The sequence below is a fragment of the Gordionus sp. m RMFG-2023 genome, chromosome 5, assembly GCF_954871325.1.
Source record: "Gordionus sp. m RMFG-2023 chromosome 5, tfGorSpeb1-WG-v2, whole genome shotgun sequence".
NCBI classification, from domain to species: Eukaryota; Metazoa; Nematomorpha; class Gordioida; order Chordodea; family Parachordodidae; genus Gordionus; species Gordionus sp. m RMFG-2023.
Genome location: NC_088779.1, coordinates 2,428,839 through 2,451,380, shown reverse-complemented (window position 1 = coordinate 2,451,380; position 22,542 = coordinate 2,428,839). Strand labels below are relative to the sequence as shown.

Genomic DNA, 22,542 nt, shown 5'->3' with positions numbered 1-22,542 from the left:
ATCTGCTAATAATATTATCGCAAAATCCTCCCGAATCTATTTTGAATCTTGATTGGAAAAAAAAAATATATATTTAGCAGACTTTTATTGCGAGAAATACCCATGCGTTACTAGCTTAATTTAAACTATAGGGTATAAATGGTTAAATATGATTTATATTGTGCTACAAAAAATTCTATAGATCTTAGCATAATTTATACACATTTTAGACTAATTTCCTAGTATATTAATATTAATACATATTTTGGCAACTCTACCCGTACTACCAATAAAAGAACATTTTCTTTTTTAACAAGGATATAAACATACCTGAGAAGTAGTTGCTAAATGGGTCTATTTGAGCCTATTTTTTAATGGCTAATTCAATATTACCAGAGCCTTGAGATTTTACTAACAGATCTTCAAACCTTTTATGACATCTTTGAGCGGCATGTTCACGCGTGCGTAATATTTTCCTGGAAAATATTGAGTTCGGTTTTAAAGAAATCTCGAATCGAGTCGTCTAACAATACTACTTAGATGGAATATGTCAGAAAATGTATTGAATGAGTGTTAACCCTTCTTAAAATTCGTAGGGATTTGACGCCATACACTGATAAAATAATAGAATTAGCTCAATCCTTAAGAAGATTGAGTTTAAATTATAAATTTTTGATATGCTCCTTAATTAAATATATTTTTAAATCTTTTATTGCACAGTATTTTTTATTTTCCTCCAAGCAATAATAATTATTGTGAATATTTTTGTGCATTCGTCTATATTTTCAATGTTATTTTATTATTAAAATCACTACTTTTTTTTTACCCTTTGCTACTACCACATTGGGGAGCTTTGACAAAGAAGCGATTCTAATTTAAAGGTAAAATGCTAACAACAATCAATGGAGACCTTAAAGAATATTTATACCACAGGTAAAAAATATCTTTCGAGATATATGGATCTAATTTTATCTCCAACCTCGACTTGATACAAAACAATACACCTATTTAATTCTTCTTCCCCATTTTTTTTAAAATATTTTTTATTATAAATTTTTTTAATATATATTTTTTAAATTTTTTTCTCCCTCTAATATAAGTTTTGATATATTTTTTAAATGGGTTTGAATATTTGGAATTGAAAAATTTAAATGCATATTAAAGTATAAAAAAAAATTAATATTTAAATGCTTAATAAATTTATATTTTTTTACAAGGTTCACTTTCGGGAAATTTTATAATGAGAGCAGATCATTTACATTTAATATTTATGAATTTTTATTTGGATAACCCTCCCTCCATTTCTTGCGTCCGCGTCGGAAAATAAAATATTAAATTATAAAATTTATTGAGAAATTACATTTTAAAATATTCATGTTCTTAATCATTTGAATTCAATTAAAAACCCCATAATATGTGAAATGCATTATTATAGTATATTTTTTGGCATGAATGTCGAATTCCTGCCCCCTTTTAAATTATATTTAACAGATCTATAAATATTTTCTCTTGTAATACAAAGTTTATGATTGTAAGGAATATATAAAATTTGGTTAATGTTCAGCAATATCATTGTTTTCAAAATACGTCTATAATAAAAGTATGTATTTATACAGCAATACATTTGCCTTATTACGTCTAAAAAATTAATAGATAACCTCCCAATAAATTTATCCTACTCCTAGCCTAAATCCCTTAAAGTAGCAAGAACGCCGCTGCTTTTACTTTTATTGTCCCTGAACCTCAACCCTACCACCCTCAAAAAAATTGGATGCAAACTCCCCTCCCCTCATCATGTATACGCTAAACTAGATCTGCATTTGAGGAGGTTTCTAAAACCCTAAGCCAGCTCGCGCAATGTTTAAAAAAAAATTTAATTCACCCGCCGAGCCCGTTCATAGTTTTCAAAAAAAATATTCCAACCGCCAGCCCTTTAGTCTAAAATTTCTTACCCACCCATCAATTATTTATAAAGATTTTTTAGCCCAATAATATTTAATTATGGCCATTCTTTCAATTTTTTAAGCATCAAATTAAAATTTTTTTTTTTTTAGCATTACACTTCTTAAAAAATGTTTTTAGGAAATTAGTATATTTAAGCATAAAAAAATATTTAATTTAAATTATGGATCATTTATATGATCTAAAGTTTTCTGACCATATAAGTATAACGAGTTAAATTTTATTTCATTTATTTTTAAAATTTTACATCTATTTTGAAACTAAAAATGTAATGCTTATATAGCATGTTACAAACAAAAAATCAATTTACATATTAATATAATAATTTATATAAAAAAAATCAATTTTTACAATTTATAAAAAAAAAATCAATTTATGTAAACACAAAAGAAAACAATTTTAGGGTTAGTATTAATCGGTCATATCAACATTCCACCCTTTAAAATAAACGATCTCCATTCAGGTTTTTCTTGCATGTGAATCTTTGCAGTCTGTCATAGTTTCGTCTTGGAAAATGATAGTTATTTTGGTTGTTAAATCTTTGGTTGCCATAATATGGTCGAATTTGCCATGGTTGTTTAAACTGATGTTTGTAATTATTATCATAATGTCTTTTACTCTCAGTATATGGCATCATCTGGGTATTGTCATATCTAATATTAGTTGGTTTTTGTTCGTAAATTTTCTTATCTTGTCTTACTCCCTCCAAATCTTTGAAAAATGGTTTAGTTGTTTATATGATTTGACTTTGTCACCCTTCTGTTAATTATTATCATTGTTTGTTATAAATATATGTGCGAAGATTTTGAATGATTTTAGAATGTAGGTATTTGAATAACGTCGTAATAAAATGTGGAGTAATCGAAATAGAATTATTTTAATGAATATCGAATTTGATTAAGAATAATTTAAGCAGAATAAATTAATGAAATATTGAATATTTGGAATGAAATAATTATTTTTTATTATATTATAAATATTGCGTTTTTAATAATAGCGTTTTATATAATAATTTTTATCAATATTAAATTATAAATTTAATCTTTTTTTTAAAAATATCTTTAATTGTAGCGTTTTATATAATTGTTTTTTATTAATATTAAATTTCAATTATTTTTATTTTTTAGATTTTAAATTTTACTCCTTTATTTTTCAATATAAACAACTTTTTCATATCATAAATTATCTTTAAATTGTTCTTTCTAAAAAGAATTTTATTTCGCCTTCCATTTTCTAATACATGATTTTCATATCATATTCAAAAACTTTTTTAACATCAAGATGTTCACTTTCATCTTGTCTCTCTTAACAATAATTGTTTTACATTTCTTTATTTTCACATTTTTTTTAAATTTTTTATCAATTATAAAAGTTTTTATTTAATTATTTTCTTTAATGTTTATTTCCTTATTTTCTATAATCACAAATATTTCAAATTTTATAATATAATTTATCTCTTTTAGTTTATAAGAATCTCTTTCATTTTGAATATTTGGTTCTAATTCAATATTTTTCAATTTTTTGTTACTAAGAGTTTACAATGATAATTTCTTTTAAAATTCTCATTATTAGATTTACTAAAATTTTTATTAGAATAATTTTCTTTTATTTCTGTAGCCGATTTATAATTAAATAAACAATGCTTCAAACTTGAATTTAACTATCTTGGAAACACTGCTTTCATGACCAAATATAAATCATCTGGTAAATTACCTATTAAGCTTAAAGTATTCTTACTATCATGATAAATTAAGTAATCTTCTAATTTGTCTATGGACTTTGTTTTATTATTAATGTCCCATATAGGTTTATTCATAATTTAGAAATTTATCATTAAAAAATTTTAATTATTTTTTACTTTTTCAAATTAATCATTTCTTACGTGTTTTTAGAATGAAATAAACATAACACTCCAGAACTTTTTTTTATATAGTTGTCTATGTTCTAGTAGCAACATATTGTGTGGATTTAGAATAATTTGTAAGTCATTATAGCCCAATTTTATTTAGTTCGTCTAGTTTGATATATATCTCATCTGGTAGTCTTCTTGTAAAGGAACCTGCTTTTTTGATGTCCGAGATATGAGTGTCCTTGAAGATGTCTTTCGAATCTACTCAAAAAAAGATCGCCATTGCCTGAGTATATTGAAAATTAAATATTTATAATAACATTATTATTGGAAATCTTTTTAATATTTATTTATTTACTTACGATTAAGTATAACGAGTTAAATTTTATTTAATTTATTTTTAAAATTTTACATCTATTTTAAAACTAAAAATGTAAAGCTTATATAGCATGTTACAAACAAAAAATCAATTTACAGATTAATATAATAATTTCAATTTATAAAAAAAAATTAGATGTAAACACAAAAAAAACAATTTAATAGTATTAATCGGTCATATCAACATGATCAATAAAATATTTATGAAAATAATATAAATATAAAATTGATATTATATGTAATTAATAATGCAAAAATAATAATGAATCTTTTCTGGATTCAAACACGTTCTTCTTTGTTCTAAAAACCTCCCAGCAATGCTAAATCCTCGTTCAGGAGAAGCACTATTTGCAGAAATTGCCAATATTTTCTTGCTAATCTTGATAGTTTTGGCAAATTTGTTTCTTGTCGTTTTTACCAAAGTACTTTTAAATATATAAAAAAGGTTATTTATTAAAAAAAATTTATGATACCAAGAAAGGATATTTTAATAATATCCCAAAAAGTTCATAGAAATAATTTTCTATTAATATTTACTTAAATAATTTTAAATTTTTTTTAACCGGCCCGGACATTGTTTAATTTTCTTATCCCGTAAACCCACCTCCTCCCTATTAATTAAAACTTTTTAACCCGCCCGCCCGTGATCCTGTTTTTAAAAAGTGGGCGGGCCGGTCGGGCCGAAACTCCGCCCAAGACCTCTACGCGGAACTATGAGATGCACCTTATGGCAGTGCCTTTATCTATCAGTAACTTCACAAGACTTTGACATCAATAAAATAGATTACCACCATTTCTATTTCATATATCTATTATATATGATACACACTAATATTGTCTTTCTATCGGATTTATATAAATTTTTGCAGATTGGATTGAATAAAATAATGAAAAATTTAAGATAGAATCAAAACAATGCATAGAGGGGTAAGGAGTTCTGCAGTTGTCAATTGCTTAGGATGTGTAAATATTTCTGCATATAATCAATTCACAAATTTCTTTTATAAATATTTATCAGCAGATAATCTAAAGCATTGTTCTATTTTTATCAGCTGATTATATTTATTCCATTCACGCAGAATAAAAATTTGAATTGAAATCACTTTTACTTAACCTTTGCAATGACTACCCCAGAAACTGAATATGATAGAAGAAAACAAATTAGTGTTAGAGGAATAGCTCAAGTTGAAAATGTTTCTGAATTTAAGAAAGGATTTAATAGACACCTGCATTTCACTTTAGTAAAAGATCGGAATGTTGCTACAACAAGAGATTATTTTTTTGCATTAGCCTATACAGTCAGGGATCATTTAGTTGGTCGTTGGATTCGAACTCAACAATATTATTATGAAAATGACCCAAAAGTAGACAATAATTTAATTTGCATAAATATATTATTTAGAGAGTATATTATATATCGCTAGAATATTATATTGGGAGGACATTAACCAACACAATGATGAATTTAGGAATATCAAGTTCAATTGATGAGGCCTTATATCAAGTTTGCATTTTATATTTTGTTTTAATATTCAAAATGCATTTTTATATTTAAAATAGTGTATTAATTTGTTATATAATTTCAGAAATACCAAATGTAAATCAATAGTTATGTAATACTTTAGAATATTCCAGTCTAAATATTGTTTTTTTTTAAGCTTTGAAATCTTTATTCTACATTAAATTTTATTAAAAATGAAATGTGTTAAATTAGTAATATTTTATATCATCAAATCATTTTTATTACTGCCTAATATTTCTAAATAATTTTAAACCATACTAAATTTATTGAGCATAATATAAATCAATTTGCATATTTAGTTAATTTTTAATATATAATATGACAGATATTTTTATAAAATAAAACTGATTTATATATAAATATTCTAATTATCTTCTAAAAAATCAAAAATTCTGTTGTAGTCTGCTGTGGGTGATAGTCCATTGCTATTTTGGTCTGAATTGAAAATCGGGGGATGCCAGAAAAATAATTTAATGATATTAATTCCCTTCCCACCAAATTTCTAAATCAATTGTTATTCTTTCACCCCCATAAGAGGGTGATTCAATAATATTATTATCCTCTATTATTTCTATTTCAAAAATAAAAATATAATACCAAATAAATTCAATTGAAAAATGGAAGAATATAATGAATGAAATATTATACTGTGCTAGGCATAAAGACCATGTTTCACATGTCATATTCATTTATTAAAAAGCAATTTATATTGGTCTGAAAACTGGACCATTGTATTGTGTTGTTGGGCCCAATAGTCGATGAGACTGGATTGTTGGTGTTAGACCAGTTAGGCCTGACCACTGTTAACACTAGTTACAAGGAATTATATTTATATTTGCAAAATAAAATATGTCTAAAAATTATTAATAATAATATTATTGTTATAAAAAATTTAATTTTAACACAAAATAAATTAATGAACGTGGAAATTACGTTAAGAATTCCACCCTATAGCAAATTGGGTATTAAGTAGGGTTGTTAAAAAGCCCAAGATTTGAATCAAAATAATATTGTGTAAGCCTTGAGTTTAAATAGAGAGGTCCAAACCTTTATGCCATTTGTGAAAAAAAACTAAATGATAATGATTTAAGTATCTTTATCTTATATCTTTTTGATATTTTGAAAAAGATATTAGTATCTGTATCTAAATTTCATTTTTTCACAAATAATCTATATCTGTATCTAGATTCTTTTTCCGTAGGACCTGCCCAACTCTGTGCTTATTCTAAGAATAGATTTTATGGTTAGCCTACTCAATGTTATTAAAGAAATATTAGGGAAATTTCAAATAATTACACTAAAAAAAAATAAATAAATTCGATAAGATATTTTATAGTGATGTAAATAATATATAATATAAGGATCTTTACTTTAGGTATCTATTATAATATTTATCATAATTTAATAACGAAATACAACAGTCTTAAAACCATAAATTTTGAACAGGATAATATCGTTCACATTATATTTCATTTGAGCTATGGTATTGTTAATTCTTCTGTTTCTGAGCTTAAAGATATACTTCAGATATTTTATAGATGTTTGATTGTATTCATTAAAATTTCATATAAATATCTTAATATATATTGTATTAGATTACAAAATAAAAGCTATTTAATTTATTATAAAATATTTAATGAGTTATCAAATTTATTTTAATTCAATTTATACTTTATTATGCAAACAAAGAGATTCATTTTTATATATTAATTTAAATTTTTATTATGATATTTGATATAAATTTTATTAATATTATATCAAAGATATATATAATATATTTGTGCTGTCTCTAATATATTATTATTAAGTGTTTGCCAAAATATTGTAAATTATCTGCAATTTATTTTTAGTATATACTGTTTTCTCGTATTAATATAAATATTAATTACTATTTAGCAATTTTTATTTATATCTAAATTTTTTTTTGTATTAGTATAAATATTAATTACTATTTAGCAATTTTTATTTATATTTAAATTTATTTTAAAATAAAAAGCATTTTTTTAATTTATTTGTTTAATCTGTTACAATGTTTCAAAATTATACAAATATTATAATCGCTTCAAATATATTTGTGGCCATTTTAGGTCATTTGACGTTTTTTCATAAATGTTCATACGATTACTTGGACTATTTGTGTTATCCAAAACTGGACCTTGTAAATTAATAGCTTTGAAAAATTATTGTAAATATTAATTTGACATTTTACTTTGGCATTCTAAGGATATAATTTAAGATTAAATATTAATCAAAATTATTTACTTAGGATTGGTTTGCAAGTTTCTAAATGTTTTATGGTGATGTATATAAAAATGCAATCTCTTTTTTTTGCATGATAATATATAAATTGAATTTGTTAGAATAGATAATATTATTGCTGTATTTTGACTTAATCAAACTATATTTTTTAAAAAAATTAATTATTATATGCAAATTAAATAATATATACTTTAATTTCTAATTTTCTTATTGATAATTGTTGCGATTTAGCTTTAATATCTTGGATTTTCATAATTATTTTGGGAACGAACTATTGCAAATTGGCTTTTTTTTGGGAACGAACTATTGCAATACGACAAAAAACCTATTTCCTAAATTTTCATACGAATTAGAGGGACGATACCGAAATCTTAATTGGGGTGTTTTTAGGACCTGAACCAGGCTTTTTAACAACCCTAGTATAAGTTTTTTCAATTATATTTATATCGCATAATCATATTTATGTAAACATATATTTTCTTATTTATCTTAATACTTCCTGGACTTCCTTCAAGTTCTGGCAAAATGTTGTGGATCTCATTTACCAGTTCTTACAATATTCCCTACTATTGGTTTCTAATGATGTTCCCACTCCTTTATAGAATTGAGCCACGCAAATTAGAAATATTTATTCTAAGCCTGGCCTATCTACATTTACCACTTATTTAATCCATAAGTCCAGCCGCAAAATTTTTATTAAAGAATTTATTTATTCTAAACTTGTTCCTAGTGTTGTAAACGCTCGATTTTGAGGATTTAGCCAGGAAAAAAAATATTGCCTTAGCCTCGAAATCTTGCTAAGAGTGCCCAAACCTTTCTGCTAGCTGTGCCATTTGTGAGGAGCGAAATCCTTATGCTTGCGTAATATTTTTTCTGAATATAATATAGAGCTAGCCGTTTTTTAAAAAAATATCGACCTTAAATCCAGATGCTTAAACAACACTAGTTGATCTTGATCCCATCCTCCTTCCCCAAATTAGCCCTAATTTTCTCATCTTTTTCCGGATGTTGCCATTAAAACGCCTCACATTTTCCCCGTTACGCATCGTAACCGTGAAATACTGCGATGTTACTTAGGCCACGCGCGATTAATCGCTAAACGAACAACCGTATTAGTTAACAGCGTCTAATACGACGCGATACCGCGTTGTTTTTTAGAGAGACATCGCGTTTACTATTATAAACGTTGCCATACTCAGCAACTTAATTTGCATTATTGTTTATTAATCTTCGAAATGAGCTTATGTCATATGTCATATTTAAAAAATTTAACACTTTATATAAAATTTAAAAAAAATATATATAAAATCAAAATATTGGCATAAATATTCTAAAAAAAAGGTTCAGTATTTATGAATGATATTGATGACTTTTTAAATACTTGGGTGTTAAAGATCCGAAACGAGTGGGTTATAACCCGAAAAACCGCCGCCAGCCCATGGTTTTTTTTTAAAAAAATTACCCGCCCGCCCGGTTTATTTATCCCCGAAAAATTTGTTTGACCTGTCCGTCCCGCCCAATTTTTTTAAAATTTGATTGCAAGTTTTGGCTCTTTTATTTTATTTTCCTCCGCAAAATATTTTGAATTCACCCGCGTGTTTGCCAACCCGTTCCAAATGTTTAAAAATTTTTTTTAACCCACTCGCTCATAGTGCTAAAAGCCCGACCATTACGGACCTCGGTCTTGGCTAAGGCGCCATACCAGAGCCTTTTAGCAGGAACGTTCGAGCTCATGGTAGAGGATAGCAAGCCAAAAATTTAAACATTTTGAGCCTTTGGCCATCAAAATTTTTATCGTGCTGGGTTGGCTGGCTTTGCTTGCTTTAAATGAATTCCGAAAATTTTTCAATGTTTTAAAGTAGGCATGCCCTTGGCCAGAAAGTTTCACTTGGAAGGTGGGTGGGGGGGGGGGGGAGGTTAACTATTTATTCGAGTGCCAATATCTTTATTTTCGATCTCAAAATGGCCGAAAAGATTCGATACATTATTTTTTTATAAACTAGGCTTGTCTTATCTACTTTTCAGACCACACATTATATTTTAAATTTAGAGAAAAAGTTAATTTTTTTTTCCTTCAGATTTTCGATAGGCGCCATTTTATTCGGGTCTCCCACCTAACTATCTTTTTTTTTTCCTTCGTACATTTTATAACCCTGCATTCTCGGTTAGCGCGAAAATACGATTCGGCGCCATTCGCGGTACAAAACGTGATTTTTTAAAAAAATATAATATATCGGTTCATTCCGTTGGAGAACTGCAAAACCCGGGTCCGACCGCTAACATTTTTAAGATAGTTAAAAATGTAACGGGCCGGGCAAACTCGCGCGGCAGTTCTTAACGGGCCGAAGAGGGCCGGGCTTTGCGTCACTCTAAGTGCCCTTATCCCCCTCATAATAGTTGTGGCGTTAATTACATCACGCATTATACTATAATATTCTTTCCATTTCCCCCTTCCCTTCTTTTTAACGCGAAAAAAAATCAAAAATTTCTTTTTTTTTACAAAAAATAATAAATAAATTAACTTTTAATTTTTTTGAAATTCAAAACCATTCCTGGCAGATGAGAGAAAAGAATTTAGTTTGTAATTCCTTACCTCAATAAATATTTATCTTTTCTCGAAGAAATTTTTTTTTTGAGTTTATTAGATTTTTCTCGAATATTCGATTTAATTCTAAAATATAAAATCAATCGATATTTTTTTTAAAAAATTATTTTAAATTGCGTTTTTTTATTCTCAATGTGTCTCTTCAACTTATTCCTTACCACCCGTTCACCATCTTTTTTTCTTTTATTCCTTTGCGCATGCGCTTTAAAACAATTGAAAAGAATAGGAATTCTGATCACGTGGATAATAACAATACATAGCGATTTTGAATAGCACTATATATATATATTTAAAATAATTAACAAATTTAATTTTTATATAATGTTATCATAATAATTCGAAGAATTTAATAAAATGTTGTATCAATCAAAAACAAAAAAAGCAGAATCACAAAGATCAATTATAAAAAATATATACTTAGAAAACCGGTTTAAGAAAACCGGTAAAATTTTATCGGCCGGTTTTCGTGCCGGATTTAATATATCCCTAAGTTATGAGGCAATGTTTTTTTAACCCCATTTGCTGGCAGAGCTATTAGTGCACGGTAGACCGCTCATAGGTTTTAAAAAAAATTTACCCGCCCACCCTTTTAGTCTTTAGTCTCCCTCCCTCATGTTCGCGAATTATTTGATTGGTTGGTTTAGAGCTTTGTTTAATTTTATACGAACGCCCGCGCACCTTACCTCTAAGTGTACCGAGGCATTGCTAGCTAATCCTCGATACGCGGTAAACGATACTAAAAGCGGTTTTGTTTTTCGGAATGGAAGAGTTGGGGAGAGGGGAAGAGTATATTTTTTTAAAGTTTGATTTGAAAAATTAAAAGCTTTTTCACCCTTTGGCGTATCATTTCGAATTTCATATCAAATTTTTGTTATATTTTTGAAAAATAACGTAAAATGGAACCAAAAACTTTTTATATAATTAAATATATTAAAATTATATCGCGAAGGTGACTCTCAATTTTAGACAACTTTAACGCCATCTATTTTAAAAATATATATATATATATTTTTTTAAAATAAACCAAATTAATTATCTAACCATTTTTTTTTAAAGAAAAATTTATTCGATTAATATAAAAACTATATGGCTTGAATAATTTAAAAATAATTTTTTGGTTTTGTTTTCAAAAAAAAATGGCGCGTTATTTTGTTTTGCTTCGTGTTTGCTCCGAGCAATTTTGACAATGCCGCGAAACGGTTTCTTTGAGCGAGTTTGAGTTTTGCTTGGCCATCGCTGCCGCTGGGATTGAGAGATTCGCGGGGAAACATATTTGTGAGAAAATAAGTTTGTTCTTATCCCCCAATCGTTTTTCGGATGTATATTCCCGAATTTTCGAATATAGTACCCGGACCCGGTTTTGATAAAATCAGGGGTTTTTTCTAAATAAAATATACATCCGGTTTTTATAATCGGGGTAGTCACGATAGGGTTATCTCATACTTGTGTGTAAACTATTTTGAATTTTTAAAGGTTGTATTTTCTCGCCGAAGGAAAGAAAGGATTAAAAGAATGATAAAAAAAAAATATATTCTTTTTCAATCTTACAGCTGGGTCTGGATATCGAAGAGCTCGAGGACCAGGAAGAAGATGCCGGATTGGGTAATGGCGGCTTGGGCCGGCTAGCGGCCTGCTTTTGCGATTCTATGGCTACACTGGGATTAGCGGCTTACGGCTACGGTCTACGATACGAGTACGGTATATTCACGCAGCGCATCATTAACGGTTGGCAGGTTTTGTGCGCTTTATTAATTTGATTGATTTATTTTTTTTTAAATGCGCCTATGTAGTTAATTTTTCTCCCTAAATGCAAACTTCCGTGAGCATCAAACAACTCCCCGAGAAAAAATGTTAAAATTTTATTATTTATTAAAACTCATGGATTAAAAGGTGGAAGAACCAGACGAGTGGCTGAGATATGGAAGCCCTTGGGAGAAGTCTAGACCCGAATACGTCATCCCTATCAACTTTTACGGGAGGGTTAACCACACCGCCAACGGAGTCAAGTGGGAAGATACCCAGGTAATTTTGATCAATTTAAAGCTTAAGATTTATATAAATATATGGCGGGGTTAAAAAGTCGGGTTAAACCGAACCGAGCATGGCACGACCCGAAAGACCATCTGGTTCTAGTTTTTTTTATTTCACCAATAAGGTAACCCATTATTTTTATTAATTAAAAAAAAGGTTGGCTTGTTTAATTTATTCGATTAATTAACAGTAAACCATTTTTTCCTCTCTATTTCGCTAACAACGAGAATTGAGGGGCGCGAGTCCACGCGTGTACTACAAATAAATTCCATCTTGCGTGAGTATGAGTAAGTAAGGATATTATGATCACCAATAGTGTTCAACTTTGTATAATATTTGATTAGTTATTTTAGTCATCTCCTATTTTATCGCGTTTTTATTTGATAAATTTTTTTTAGCAGGCGGAAACGCACGTTTTAACTCTTGGTTTAGGATATTTTCTCAAACCTTACTAAAGCTCCTTTTTTTTATTCCTCCAAAAAAAAAAAACTTTTATTTTGTTATCTTTCTCCTTATTTAATTTTTCAAGATTGTGAACGCGTTGCCCTACGACGTTCCCATACCCGGATATCACAATAATACTGTCAACACTCTTAGACTCTGGTCGGCAAAGGCTCAGCGCAGTTTCTGCCTCAATTTCTGTAAATAAAAAAAAAATTCTCTCATTTCCGATGTTCGGGTTTCAGTGGGTTCGGTTTTTGGGGTGAATTCAGAGTTTTTTTGGGGATTATGCGTTATGCCAATTCACGTTCGAAGGAAGGAAGGAAAGGCAGAAAGAGAGGATAATGTTTAACCTTCCTCATGAAATGCTTATTTAACGATCTTAAAAAATATCTTTAATTATATCCCCTAGTTAATAGCGGTCAATACATACAAGCCATTATGGATAGAAACATTTCGGAAAACATTACCAGAGTTCTGTACCCCAACGATAACGTAAACGGAAACTATAAATTCCTTTTTTTTATATATATAAATCGACAAATTATATATTTTTTTTTATGGCTTTGTCCGAGTTTTTTCATTTGTATGAAACGCCTTTTTTTAAATGTTTTAATTTAAAAAAATAATCTATTTTCTCCAAACACCCACCCCCCTCCTCCCAGTTTTTTGAAGGAAAGGAATTGCGTTTGAAACAGGAATACTTTATCGTCGCGGCCACGCTGCAAGACATTATAAGACGATTCAGATCGTCCAAATTCGGCTCGCGCGAACCTATAAGGACCTCTTTCGAAACTTTTCCTCAAAAGGTGACGTTGCGTTTAAACACATTCCGTCGAATTATAGATTTAAAAAAGACAATGATTTAATTTATAATAAACCATAAATATAACAATCTTAGAAAGAAAAAAAGTATCATGTTACATAAATAAGTTATTTATTTTATGCTAAACTTGTCATATTATCTATCACGTGTTAGTTAAAATAACCGGAAATAGTTAAAATCAACTGGGGTATAAATACACTCGCGTTTGCAGGCAATTTCTATTAATACACCATAATATTATTCTATATATAAAAAAAAGATGTATTTTTGTTTTTGTTTTAATCAGGTGGCTATCCAACTTAACGACACTCATCCTTCCCTCGTCATACCCGAACTCATGAGAATATTTATGGATGTCGAAGGGCTCGGCTGGGACCAGGTTCGCTAACTATCCCAACCCCCATTATTTTATAGCGGGTATTGAAAGAAAAAAAGAAGGAATTATGAGATTCGGCGGGGAAATTATTAGCTAGATTTTTTTTTAAAAAATGATTAAAATGGTGGCATTTAGCGGTAACTCTTAAATGACCCGTAACGATGTGTATGGCGAATGAGGACCGTCTACGGGTCTATGGTTAGATTAATACTTGGGCCGCCATTGTAAATTTAATAAAATCACGTGATCTCGACAATAAAAAAAGGTACCAAAACTGTGTTCTGATTCGTCCTTTTTACGAACAAATAAGAAATAAAAAATAGTATCCGGACTTCTATTTCCGGAATGAATCTAGGAGGACCCGGCATAAAGGAATGTGTAGGGATGTTTTTTTATAAATCGATGCCTTTTAATATTGCTTAATTTATGGAAAATGTTACGCCAGGCTTGGAAGATAACCGAGGCCACTTGCGCTTACACCAATCACACCGTTTTACCCGAAGCCCTGGAGCGATGGCCCGTCACGATGTTTGAAAGCCTTTTGCCCCGACATTTGGAAATCATTTACGTCATCAACGAAAAATTTATGGACGTAAGGAATTCAACATATTTTCTCATTTTTTTCTAGAGGAAAATCGGTTCTTAAATAAGGTATTAAAAAAAACAAAATATCAGGATTCTTGAACTTTTCTAAGAAAGTTAGTTCTGATTCCAGAAATCGGGTCTAATAAGGTTCCTAGAAATATTCCTAAGTTTAATGCTTAAAATTTTTAAAGGAACTTTGGATACGATTGATTGATTTACTCAGTAAAAACCCTATGATTTTGTAGAGATTATCCGTCAACAATTCCCAAAGTTTATATAAATGGTTCCAACCCCTGACAATTGCTTATGTGTTATATTATTTATTTTCACTCAAAGGTGGTGCGAGGCAAATGGCCCGGTGACAATGATAGGCTTAGACACATGTCGCTGATCGAAGAGGATGGCGGTAAGCGAGTTAATATGGCGCATCTGGCTATAGTGGGCAGCCACGCCGTTAACGGTGTCGCGGCGATTCACACGGAGATCATCAAACATACCACGTTTGTTTTTGGTTTACAATTCCAAGTGCCTTGAGTATTGGAATCATATGTCTTCCAATAGGGTTGGCTAAAAAAAAGAGAGATTAAAATCACTTAATTTGAAATGCGATTTTATTTACTAAATTTTGATCAAATAAAAGAAAAATACTAAATTTAATTTTTTTTTTCCTCAAAAATACAAAATTTGACAACAACTAATACCTAACTTTGACCATCTTAATTGAGGCTTAGTTAGGCTTCTAGCCTAAAAAACTGAATTAAGCCTCTAAGGTGAGTCTCAACTCGAAGATTGATTGTAATATTTTTGGTTAAAAACATGGCTACTCTATTTTATAGCTAACTAAAGCTAGGTGGTTTAACAACATTAAAATCACTTAAGAAAGAAATATCTTCTCTTCTAATTTTAAATTGTTTTAAAACCCCTCCCAAAAATAAAATTTTTCAAATCTAAATTAATTGTCGAATTAAATAATTGTTAAGTATCGGGATTAAAAAATGGCGATTTTTATATTTTTAAAAAAATGAAGAAAATCACGAATTTTTTTTTTCCTAATCCTTATCCTTAGCTACTCCCATATCGACGATTGACTTTTTACAAAAAAAAGCAACCTATAAACTTTCGACGATATAATCTTATATTTAAGATAATAACCGAAATTGGGGAATATTGGGTAGGCTAGATTGAAGTGTTGTTAAACGGGTCGGTTTGAGCCGATTTTTTAAAAACGGCTAACTCGACATTATAGCCGAGAAAATATTGCCTAAGCTTTCGAGATTTCGCCAAGATGCTCAATCCTATGTGCCATCTAGGAGCGAAATCTTTAGGGCTCGCGTAATATTTTATCTGGATAAAGTATTGCGAACTGAGCCCTTTAACAACACTTAGTTGGATGAATCACACCTCTTCTTACTCAAGTTACTTTATATATATATACTTTTTTTTGTATCGAAATTGGTACCGCAATAAAATTAGCGAAAGTACTAAGATGATATCATTCAGGTTGTGCTAAAAAAAATAGAGATCGTTATTAGAAGGAAGGAATTTGAATCTGATAGATAATATTCTAGGGTTCGCGAATGCGATGATTCGGCAGAGTTTCGTTGCCATCATAAGTATAAGTTGTGCATGAGTCGCGGTCCAAACCGGCCCCCCTGACTAAAAAATCTTCAATTTAAGAACATAGGAGCATTTTAAAAACCCCGATTCTAACTTCTATTTTTTTTTGTGAACTCTCCAATAGTTTTATTTAGTTTTGATTGGCCGGATCCATGGTCGGGATTGGAATGATTTCATATAAATTTTTTAAATCTATTTTCGTCTTCTTCTTCTTCTTCCTTATCAGGTTTTTGATTGGGGTCCGAACAAAACGGGTCTAGAATACCCCATATTTTTCTTAATTTTTTTTGTAAAAGGCGCTCATAATTTTTTTTCTAATAAAATCGCGCGTAAAATAATAGCTTCCGAAATTTCTACGAATTGTGGCCGTACAAATTCCAGAACAAGACGAACGGAGTTACCCCGAGAAGATGGCTCCTACTCTGCAATCCCGGTTTGGCTGACGTCATAGCGGATGTAAACTTTTATATCTCTTTTCCTATTTTTTTTTTAAAAAAGAAATTTTCGAAATAAATAAAAAGAGAAGCGAATAAAAGATAATAAAGACATTTTTTAAAAAAAAAGAAAGAGAAAAAAAATAAATTTAATCGTTATGGTTTGCAAACATTTTTTTTATTTTTGAAAATTGAGAACAGAGTTTTTGAATGAATGAAATTTTCTTCAAAAGATTATTTTTTTTGAGAATGAAGATTTTTTTGAGAATGAAGATTATTCTTCAAAAAAAGAAAATTGAGTGATCTTCAAAAGTGATTCATTAATAAAACTTTCTTTTATCAACTAATAAGTATTCCGAGTTATTACAAATAAAAATTAATTCCCGCTGTTATTTTTAAACTCCAGACCCACGGCGAACAGGACATCGATAGGTATGCTATAAATGATTGACATTTTAGAGTCATGCTGGGTCGGGGTCGAATCGGCCCAGGCCCTTAATATACAAAGTATAAGCCTTATAAGTCCAATACTGGGTGGTGTTATATATTTTTTTTTTGAAATGAGATTTCGCAAAAATTATTCCTCCTTTCGCGTAAAATATCGACAAATTAAAATATTTCTATTTCTATAGAAAATAGGGGATAGATTTGTAAACCACTTGTACGAACTGCGTCAGCTGGAAAGTCAGATCTCGAACAAGGCCTTCATTTTAGCTATCATGAAAGCGAAACAGGTACTTAAAAAACTTCTTTTTAAAAAAAAAAATAACTAACGAAAAGTAGATGAAACTGATCCTTTTTTATTTGAGGGATGTTGAGTAAAGCTATGCTTTTTTTAGATTATAAGAAAAGGCTTACTATGAATGACAAGATCTCTCGTAATTTTATTCCTTATGCTGCATTCCTGGTGAGATCCGATCCATCACGATTTAACAGCCGATATAATTTTTAAAAATCTGTTTTTATTAGATCAATTTATTAATATTGATTGATTTTATTAGATGATTTTTTTAAAAAAATCACTCAGCTGTTAAATCGTTGTCAGATGGGATTCCACCATGTTAATTCAACCTTAATCATAAATGATATCGTGTATTAATTAAATGTCATGTGTATTCCATAGAGATTTCGAAAATTCGGAGAGTGGGAGGGAGGGGGGCTATGCTACATTGATGACTCATTCAAGATAGAATCAATTTTTTTTCCCGCTTTTTCAAAGATTGATCCATCTTTTCAAAATCCTATAGCTGAGATTTTCGGCTTTAACCTCAATTTAGCCGATTTTGGATTTGGCTGAATAACTCAGTTGTTTACATGACCCCAAACACGTTAAAATTAATATTAATTAAAAGCAATTATTTGATATAATTCAAATCTTCTTGTAGCTTTATTTAAAGTTATCTTAGAGGACATATCTAAATTTTTATTTATTTTAGCTCCCGTTTTATCACGGTTATAAATTTTTTTGTGAATCATTATCATTTGAGCACGCGCAAAAGAAATAAGCCCATCCTTTTCTCACACATTACAAATAATAATAAAAAAAAATTTTTTTTATCCAATAGGAGAACAAGCTCAGGTTCGCTAATTACATCCAAAAGGCTAACAATGTTACGGTGGACCCATCGGCCATGTTTGACTTTCAAATCAAGCGTATCCACGAGTATAAAAGGCAGCTCCTCAACGCTCTGCACGTGATAACGGTCTACAACAGGATCAAGAAGAACCCGGACAAGAATTTCACTCCCAGGGTCGTGATGATCGGGGGAAAAGTAGGCCGCCTATTTAATATCATACTTGTATTGCGCCTACACCACCTCATTCCTTATCCAAATCAATCATAATAGATATCCCATGCGGACTTGTCCGTCTTTAAGACTCGGTCGGGCTTGACTTGGATGGGGTGGCGGGCCCGAAAAATAAGTCGGATATTTTACCCTTTTTTGGAGGCACTTTATGATATTAAATTATGATATAATTTACTGTTATATTCTAAAACTGTTTGAAAGATTGATGAAACTGATATATAAAATATATGCGTATTCTTATCCCCTTATCTAGGCCGCCCCGGGTTATCACATGGCCAAAAAGATCATAAAACTCATATGTAACATAGGGAATATCGTTAACAACGACCCCGTGGTGGGCAATAGGCTTAAATTCATATTTCTCGAGAATTACAGGGTCAGTATGGCCGAAAAAATTATTCCGGCCGCCGATCTCAGCCAGCAGATCAGCTTAGCCGGAACGGAAGCATCTGGTACCGGCAATATGAAGCTTATGGTAATGGATGTTTATTTCCCATGGTTCAATTTTTTACCAAAAGAAAAGCTTCGGTTCTTTAAAAGAGGGATGAGGGTTTTTTTTTAAGTATTAGTTGCTTTGGCGTACTTTGCAGATATGAATTCCTAATTTTGTGTATGGGAAGGGGGTTGGGTGGTTATAAATGATTTTTTTTTGAGTTGGTAGAGAATAGTAGTAATTCGTTTGTTTAGTCGATTCATAATTTGATTTATACACGTATGATCCCCTTATACCCAATTTTATTTTATTTATTTTTTTCAAATTTTTATGTCACGCAAAAATACGTAAATAGTTAAACGGCGCTTTGACGATCGGAACCCTAGATGGCGCGAATGTCGAAATGATGGAGGAAATGGGGAAAGACAATATCTTTATATTCGGCATGACAGTCCCCGAGGTCGATGCCTTGTGGGCCAAAGGGTTGGTTTTTTTTTTAAACGCGTTATGATTTAAATTTATGTAACACTAAATAAGAATGTTGATTTGGCCTCTTAACATGAGGAAAAAAAATTAGACTTTATCAATCAGTTGTTTTAGCTCAACGGAAAGATCCTATTGGACACAATAGAAATCAGCGGATTCGTCCAAAAAAATGAATTTTAAAATTTTCATTTTCCTTAACGATTTTTCTTCTTCTTGTTATGAGCATGCGCTTTGATACCTTTATGCTTATATTCGGAGATGACGAATTGGCATAAACAGGAACTAAAAAGGGAATCCTAATAAAATACAATTGAAAGATTACAGAGTATGAAATCTCAATAATAGTTACTCGTTCCCCTAGTCAATCGTGGTAAGCACTGAATAACAGTAAGACAAAATTCTCTGTTCCTTAAACTCTACTCTTTTCCCCAACCCATACTCGGCTTTCCATATCCATTTAGAAAGTCTAACCCACCCGGGCTTGCTTCCCTTTAGGTAGAAGCAATGCCGGGGCCATCGCCATCTCTGCCTTCTTTAAAACCCATGATGCTTTTCTTGTCAAAAATTGACGAGTTCTTCTAGTATCTGATACCACAATCTTTATAGTTTTAAATCTACCATTACCCACTGATGAACACATGACCTATAGATAAAAAATTAAAGATTGATCACCCCATTTACCCTCTTCTCTTCTTACTTTAAAGAAATAAAGACACCAAAAGGTAAAAAGCTTTCTAAAATAACAAAAGATGCAAATTATTGCTTTAATTCTTATAAATATGTTTAACATATATTTTTTAGTTACAATCCCAAGTCTTTTTACGAGAGAATTCCAGAACTGAGACAAGCCATCGATCAAATTCAAAACGGGTTCTTCAGTCCGGAACAGCACGACCTGTTTCACGATATAGTTCACAACTTGTTGAACAATGATAGGTATATTATACGTGTGTGTAAAAAAACGACCGACATAATGTCGAAACATTTTTGGCTCATTTCTCGAGGCTCGAGCCAATCCCAAATGATTTGGCATTAGCCCCGAAGTTATGGCCGATATTTTTTGGCTAAAAAGTCGGCCAATTTCTTTCAAAGTCGGCTTAATCAACGCCAAAAAAATAATGGTCCCATAGATTATTTTATTTGAAATTTACTATATAAAATGTGGCTTTTCTTACTTTATTTATTTCTTTCTATGAATTGATTTTCTTTGTTTGTTTCTTCATTCATTTCTTTAATTATTGCTTCAAAGATTTTGCCTAATGGCTGACTACGAGGAATACATCAAGGCGCAGGATAGGGTCTCAGCGTTGTATCAGGTTTAAAATCTTAAAATGTTTTATCCATAATAATGTATACACGAGGTATGCTAAATTGTACCTCATTATTCTCATTTTTTTCCCTCCCCCGCTCATAGGACCCCATCGAGTGGGCCAAGAAATGTATAATGAATATTGCATCCTCTGGCAAATTTAGCAGTGACAGGGCTATCACAGAATACGCCAAAGATATCTGGAACGTGACACCCACTGACGTCAAGCTCCCTAACCCCAACGAACCCATTAAGCAATCGGTAAAGATCGCCAACTAAAATATTTTTTTTTACAAAAAAATGACACAAAATAAAACTTTCCTTCATTTTTTACCCCCCCCCCCATCCCCTTTAATAAATTGCAAGCGGTATTTTAAAAATGTATTCTCGGTTTATATAATTTATAATTTAGCGTGCTAACCATGTTGCCCCGACTCTCATTGCCCTACCAAAATTGAATGATTTCTTTTTTTTCTTTTTATTACCATCTTACCCCGAATCTCATTTCCCTGCAAAAATTAAATGATTTCGTTCTCTTTTTTTTAGTTTTATATTTTAGCGCGCTAACCATATTACCCCGACTCCCACTGCCCTGCAAAAATTAAATGATTTCCTTCTTCTTTTTTTGGTTTTTTTTGCGGTGAGATACTTTTACGGTTAAGTGAACACCTTTTTTAAAAAATATTTTTGGTGCGATTAACTGAGAAATGGTACTTTTTTTTGTTTTTTCTTCAGATTTTACCTAATTTTTATTCAAAATTTTATAACTGCCAAATTTAACATTACCCCTTTTTTTTATCATCAAAAAACCCAAAGTTTAAATGAAAGATTTAATATAATCTTAATAATTTTCCGCTGCCGCGACACGCAATAATTTATAAATTTCGTTTCACATCTTTCAAATTATATAATAATAAACAAATAATTTATTTATGAAAATTTAAGAGGTTGCATAGTATGCGCATGCGTGTGTGCTACCTTTCTATCATTTTTATTATATATTTTATTAAACTTGAGAATTCATAGATTGTCCCCTATTTTTCATTTTTAGACGAATAACGGCTTCTTTTAAACTATCATTTTTGCAATATATTTTTCAAAACTAGATGGCACACTTTCATCATAATTTATTTAATATATTTAATATTTTACAAATGCTATCTATCTATTTAAATTTAAAAATATTATTATAATTTATATATTTATAATAGAAAGACTTACATTTGACATTTCTTTTCATTCTATTTGATGTATTATATTTATTGTCATCTAAACAGTATATATTTTAAATATATATATATATTATTATAATTTTGTGTTATTTGGAAAATTTGGAGATATTTATAAAATTCGTGAATCCGTTTAATTAGTAAAAATAGCTTATATTATATTGTGTTGTTATCATTTGGTGATGAATTATGAATTTATTAAGAGTCATTAAGTCTTATTGATAATATTTTCTTAGTTCTCAAATTAGTTAATAGTGCGCACAAATTGAGCGTCTCAAACGCCGCGTTGCAAGCGCAAATAAATGCATTTTAAATGGCCTCGCGCAAATTGGCAAATTCACCGTTTGGTGTTAGCAACCATTTTTAAAAAAAACGCAGGTTTTCTTTTTCATTTCGCTTTGTAATATTATATA

The 22,542-nt window shown here is 30.0% G+C and overlaps 1 protein-coding gene across 1 annotated transcript; it reads left to right on the top strand.

Annotated features, from left to right (window-relative positions):
- The first annotated feature begins 5,256 nt into the window (after window positions 1-5,256).
- LOC135929517 (glycogen phosphorylase, brain form-like) lies at window positions 5,257-22,004 on the top strand. Its single transcript, XM_065466132.1, has 18 exons — window positions 5,257-5,532; window positions 5,571-5,672; window positions 12,105-12,287; window positions 12,445-12,576; window positions 13,115-13,226; window positions 13,439-13,521; window positions 13,692-13,835; window positions 14,139-14,231; window positions 14,674-14,820; window positions 15,150-15,313; window positions 16,772-16,886; window positions 17,497-17,598; window positions 18,430-18,636; window positions 18,926-19,147; window positions 19,461-19,588; window positions 20,393-20,527; window positions 20,841-20,907; window positions 21,006-22,004. The coding sequence occupies exons 1-18, from the start codon at window positions 5,290-5,292 to the stop codon at window positions 21,177-21,179; spliced, it is 2,553 nt and encodes an 850-aa protein (XP_065322204.1). The 5' UTR covers window positions 5,257-5,289; the 3' UTR covers window positions 21,180-22,004.
- The last annotated feature ends 538 nt before the right edge of the window (window positions 22,005-22,542 follow it).

What these genes read in the sequence shown, in the direction of transcription:
- LOC135929517 (XM_065466132.1), top strand. Translation starts at nt 5,290, where the DNA reads ATGACTACCCCAGAAACTGAATATGATAGAAGAAAACAAATTAGTGTT. An exon ending in ATTATGAAAATGACCCAAAA is followed by an intron (nt 5,533 to 5,570) that starts GTAGACAATAAT and finishes TATATTATTTAG; the next exon opens with AGAGTATATTATATATCGCT. An exon ending in TCAAGTGGGAAGATACCCAG is followed by an intron (nt 12,577 to 13,114) that starts GTAATTTTGATC and finishes TAATTTTTCAAG; the next exon opens with ATTGTGAACGCGTTGCCCTA.